This window comes from Taudactylus pleione, unplaced genomic scaffold (assembly GCF_031769625.1).
Source record: "Taudactylus pleione unplaced genomic scaffold, aTauple2 ptg000522l, whole genome shotgun sequence".
Taxonomy (NCBI): domain Eukaryota; kingdom Metazoa; phylum Chordata; class Amphibia; order Anura; family Myobatrachidae; genus Taudactylus; species Taudactylus pleione.
In genome coordinates, this window is record NW_028284924.1 from 1,713,767 (window position 1) to 1,719,766 (window position 6,000).

The 6,000-nt window shown below is 43.9% G+C and overlaps 1 protein-coding gene across 1 annotated transcript in view; it reads left to right on the forward strand.

Moving 5' to 3' along the window:
• Nucleotides 1–5,014, forward strand: part of TTC7A (tetratricopeptide repeat domain 7A) — a 472,360-nt gene extending 467,346 nt beyond the window's left edge. Inside the window, exon 20 of the mRNA XM_088450682.1 lies at nt 2,466–5,014. Coding sequence (XP_088306808.1) covers nt 2,466–2,687 — 222 coding nt within the window. The 3' untranslated portion in view covers nt 2,688–5,014. The remainder of the gene's footprint in view (nt 1–2,465) is intronic.
• The last annotated feature ends 986 nt before the right edge of the window (nt 5,015–6,000 follow it).

Below are 6,000 nucleotides of genomic sequence, written 5' to 3' on the forward strand. Positions count from 1 at the left end.
GGCTAGGGAGTTATGACAGGTGTCGAAATACCGACGCCTATCATAATCCTGATGCCGGAACACCGAGGACGACATCCCAAAAGAAGGTAAGTCCGGGGCACCCTTAGCGTTAGCTGCAGAGGGAGGGGGGGGGTTTAGGATTAGGGAGTGTAGCGGGGTTAGGATTAGGTTTTGGGGAGGAGATTAGGGTTCGGCACCCCCAGGGAGAGGTTAGGGATAGGGACCCCCCCCAGGAGGGTTAAGGTTAGGGAGCGGTAAGGGTAGGTTAGGGTTAGGCACTAGTGGGAGAGGATAGGGTTAGGCACCACTAAGGGAGGGTTAGGGGGTGGTAACAGGGGAGGCTAGGGTACTTGATCCTGTCGGGCAGCCTCTGTCAGGATTTGAACCGGCGGCTAAAACAGCCACCGACATTTCAATCCCATTCCCTGTACACGCATATCCTGTGGTGTCGTAACCTACCTAGTATACTTTTATTGTATATCTGTTGTGACTCTCCAGGCCTAGGGGACCTCAAGTACAGGCTCTAATTCCAGCCCTTAGTATTCAGCCGAATCCTGGATACAATGCATTCCTGTTGCCTAAGTCACACAAGTCTTATTCCTGCAAACAAATGTCTGTTTATTGAGCTATTATAGGAAAGAGTGCAAGGAAGGAAATTTGCTGTCAGAGAAACATATTAGCAAAACTCACAGTTCTGGTGTCTTGTAATTCACCACTAATTGCTTCATATTCAGTTACAAACCAGCAGTGACACAGAAGATGCCCAAGACGGACAGGACCATTTATCAAGATGACGCACTTTTCTGTTATGCCAGCAGGGAAACAGGTCAGCAAGCACAAGCAGAACAATGATTGGCTCATTTACGAGTCATTTTAAACTGACAGCTAATTACGAGAGACTGCAGGTTTATATAGACGTGATACATACAGAGCTAATTAACTGTGCGAAAGCATACAGTCCTAATCAGGCTGTTATCAGGATGCTTTCATTACTGAGCTGCCAAACTCTACAGAACTAGTTACATTTCTACTGTCCAGCTCTCTGGTCACACAACGAGGAGAGGCTACAGTTCTAAGACGTATCTCCCAAACATAATGGGGCATAGACTGCTGCTGTAATTGACCACTAAACCTAAACTGCAAGTTGCCTTATATAAAATAATAATAATACAGTTCATAAATCTATATACATGTCCCATACTTAGAGTTTTGGCCCTCTACTCACTATATAGCAAATGTAGCAGAGCCGTTTTTCTTCCATTAGGCAACCAGGGCCAGGGGCAGGCAGAACTAGTGGTGGTGCAGATGTTGGTGCAGGTGGCGCTTTGCATTAGGTCCTGCAGCTAGCGACAGTATAATAAGTCAGATTGACTGTCTGTAGTATATGGCGTCCACTAATGCTGTCTTTAGTATATGGCGGTCACTAATGCTGTACGTAGTATATATCAGTCACAAATGTCTGTAGTGTATGGCAGTCACTAATTCTCTGTAGTATATGGTGGTCACTAATGTTGTCTGTAGTATATGGCCGTCACTAATGTCTGTCACTAATGTCTATAGTATATGGCGTTCAGAATTCAGTGTGTAGTATGTGGTGGTCATTAATGCTGTCTAGTATATGGCGATCACTAATGCTGTCTGTGGTATATGGCGGTCACTGATGCTGTGTGTAGTATATGGCAGTCACTAATGCTGTATGTAGTATATGGCGGTCACTAATGTCTAGTATATGGCAGTCACTAATGCAGTTTGTAGTATATGGCGGTCACTAATACTGTCTGTAGCGTATGGCCGTCACTAATTCTAATTTTTTTTTTTACAAGCGGAGAAAGGAAGTATAGGATATTATTTGCTATTAAGTCATTCCTGCAAAAGGTGACACCGCCTATCAACACGTCTGACATTTGGTTGGAAACTTGCAGTTGGGCTTCATTGATCACCCCCCCCACCAATCCTCTTGACACTCCAATGACACCCTTGCATTCACTTGCAGTATAACCAAGTAAATGGACCACTCCTAACCCAATAGTGCGCTCTCTCTCTCTCTCTCTCTCTCTTACAAATAGAGTTAAGTTGGCCCCATAACAAAGTTCAATGTCCCACGAAGAGCATTATTAGGGGTATTGGAAAATTAACTCTATCAGTCTGTGCATTTGACCATAGTAAGAAGCACCACTGCACGTGACAAGTAACCTGCCCCCTCTGCCCCAGTGCCGACTGGCTGGATCTCATACAAGATGACCAATCACATGTCACCAAATTCAACAGTGATCGACTGTCACTCTAGGGATGCGTGTTCTCTCTTCATGAAATCCATTAGATTTAATTGGATGATAACTTAGGTTATGTCGGGTGGGTGGGTTGATTTGATGGATTGCTGCACATTTGCATCTAGTTTGTAAGCCAAAACCTAAACAATTGTATAAGTAAGTTCGTGTAACAAGGTCTTCTGTTTTTGGTTCCAGGGGCTTGTGCTGAAAAGACTTGGGCGGAACAGCCTGGCTGAGAAGTTTCTCCGAGACGCTGTACAAATTCAGAGCACGTCGCATGATTCTTGGAAGGGACTCGGAGAAGTTTTACAAGCACAGGGGAAGCATGAAGCTGCTGTGGAGTGTTTTATAACCGCATTAGACCTGGAGTCCAGCAGCCCAGTCTCCCAATTCACTATCATACCCCGAGAGCTGTAAACAAGGCTAAATAAACTGGAAGATTCCACTTCTTCAACCCAAAGCAGTACTGCAATGACAATAGGCTTTTAAGTATTATAAGTAAAGCATTCCTATTTTTTTTTTATATTGAAATTGAATTGTAATTAATAAGCAACATCTAATATGAATATATTTTCCTATATTGCTGGATTTTTGAAATACAGGAGACATTTTATCTCCACACTCTTTGTATGCTAAGACACTTCTGCTTCACAAAAGCTTCAGAGATCCGCTCAGAGCCTGAGCTGGCTGATGGGAAGGTCTCTGTAGCTGGAATTCAGTTATACAGGATGTCAAATGTGATTTTACATGGAATATTTATTTGCATAATTTGGCAGAAAATTGACCTTTTTAAGTATGTATTTATATCTATTAAAAATGCCTTTTTTTATTGGACCTTAAGGTTATAGAAAGCTTTTATATACAATGTATGTATATATATATATATATATATATATATATATATACACACATATTGGGGATGTGCAGTTAGGGGAGGCTGAGCCTCCCCTGTCATACTCCTGAGATTTCATATAAAAATTATTAGAATAATACAAAGAGGATATTTATAACTTATAAACATCTCCTTTGTTTATTGTAATAATTTTTATAGTTAACACTCACCAGCTTTGTGGAGCTCCCTGGGACTGCAGGGGGATGAGAGTTGAGGCAGCAACTGCTCAGCCTCACTTCTGTATAGTCAGACTGCTTGCAGAGCTGGGGGCGGGGCCACACCATGGGCAGTAAGCTGCACAGAAAGAGCTAATAGAGGCGTGCTTCTGAGTATGGGGGGCATGCCTTGAGCACGGATGGACACCTTGGGTGTGTCATGTGACCAGGTGGTGCATTGCAGTATTTAAGGATTGGAGCTTAGTCAGCAGAAGCAAGAGAAGAGACAGTGATGCAGGTAGGAGAATCAATGGACTCTGAAGATTAGTGTAGGGGAGAGTAACAGTGAGTAGGGGGTGAGACAGGCTCCCAGCACTCAGACCCATCTCCATATGTGCCTCCCCAGCCATTCCCCTCACCACACGTCACTGGTATATATATATATATATATATATATATATATACTGTACATATCCCCTCTTTAAAATAGAAGCAAATCATGGTGACATGACAAACTGTTATGGGCCTGGTTCTGTGTCGGACGCAGTGGATCTTTATTCTTTATCCTTCTGCTCATGGGTCCAGTTTCCATACCCAGAGTCCCAGTTACGATTGAGGCTCACGGGAGACGTGCATCCCTGGGCACTGATAGGGAGGTGGCTAAGCAGGCGCACAGAGATGATCTGACTTATTGGCGTGTAATGGGTCTGATAGTTTTTACGTACAAAGACGCAGAACCGCTCACATGAGAGGCCATATACAGACAGATAATCGGCTCCTGCCATAGGGCTGGTGCAGGTTTTGATGGTGGGACTGATGGTGACGTCTAAAGATGCACTAAGCGGTATTTCAGTGTCTATGGACTCTGATAATGGGCGTCTCAGTCCTTGCACAATCGGACACATGACTTTACACCAGGGAAAGGCTGTGTAGCGCCATTTTCATACTTACGCAGATGTATAAATGACGTGGATGTGACTCACAGTCAGGCCCTACGTGTATCATTAGGAGGGGGGTTTTGATATTAAAATATTTATTTAAGTGGACATATTCTTTAAATGAGATGTCCATAAACAGTGACATCTGCCTGCCCCTATGTGTCCGGCTGAAACAAGCCATCTCCTTCCACTTACTATCCTTTGCATCTAAGTACCTTTTCCCAGGAGTCCAGTCTAATATCTCTTCCCACCATTCAAATTTAAATTCAGTGTTCAGCGGGATGGACTCAGCGAGCGGTTATGTCATAGCAGTCAACTAGAAGGGACTTGTCCATAAACTGCATAGTCCAAAAAGTGCGTCTTTAGAAGTTTAATCTCACTGCATCTCCCTGCAGTGCAGGGGTTCTCAATTCCAGTCCTCAAATACCACCAGCAGGTCATGTTTTGTGGATTTATTTAATCACGCACAGGTGACTTCATCTATTGTACAGTAAGTGTCGCAGAGCTAGTGCCCCTCTCCTATGGCTGTCTGGGCTAACCTACGCCTCTCATCCTTTTGTAGTGAATTAAAAAATGTTTGCATTGATTTGGTGTAAATGTTGTTATAGGTGCAATAAGCTGTTAAAGTAAATGGGGAACCACAAATACAATTTATTACAATAAAAATGTCTTATTAAATAAAAATGTAATTGAAGCCCAACCATTGTAAGTTCAAAAGCAATATTTGTTTGGTACTATGGGGAATTAAAAGGTACTTAGCAGGGGTACATTAAGTCTCAGTGTGGTTTGTTCAGCAGTCCCCAGGAGATATACTGTGAGTGATGAGGACCAAATTACAGAGATGTTGTTTGTTCCACCCCGTGAAATGACTGGATCAGTCCACTTCCTATTTCCTGCTTCCTGCTCAGCTCATGGCATAAAACATAAGCGAATGGAGTTATAGTACAAATGATTTTCCATTATGCATGATCTCATTTTACCCTAATGGTCCAGACTGTGGGCCTGAGTCACTACGGATTGCAATCCTGCGTATGCACGCAGTTCAACTGCGATAGCAAGCCAAACCACTGCGATTGCAATGCAATCTCAGCACCACATAAGGACGCCCACTTTACCATATGTACATCCGTAATGTTTAGCAGAATAGCGAAAACCATCGGTACAATCGAGTACCATCGGACCCATATGCATAGACCTTACTCAGGAATTGCTTACTTTAGCACACAGTATGAGGCTTTAGGCTGCGTACGGTATCGCAGTGGCTAATAAATGCACGCCCCTGCAACGTCGTTAAAACGCACTGACACGCCTGCATTCAGCCGCCCAGCCCCGTCCCGTCCCGTCCCGTCACCACCCACAAACAGCATTTCCTGTCAATCACTGTGCCGTGGGTCTACGTATCCTCTGCGATTGCAGTCCCGAGCACAGTGGCTAGTTCGCACACGCACACTGCGATACATACGCATCTGCAGACGCAACAATCGGCCGATTGCGTGCATATTAGCAGCTGCGTTCCTTGCTAAATCAAGGCCCTGTGATGACTAAAATTGGTTGTCTTCCAAATTTCTGTGCAGTACGGGAGGTTCAAATATGTGGCTTGGAGTCATGTATTAAAGCTACTACCACCCCCGGTGGCTGCTCCCAATTAAAATTGTTTATGCATTGTACAGTAAGTCCCCCAAACTCTTTAGTACTCACTGAACAAGCTCCTGACCCAGTTGTGTTGGACTCTGTAAGCTTCAAAC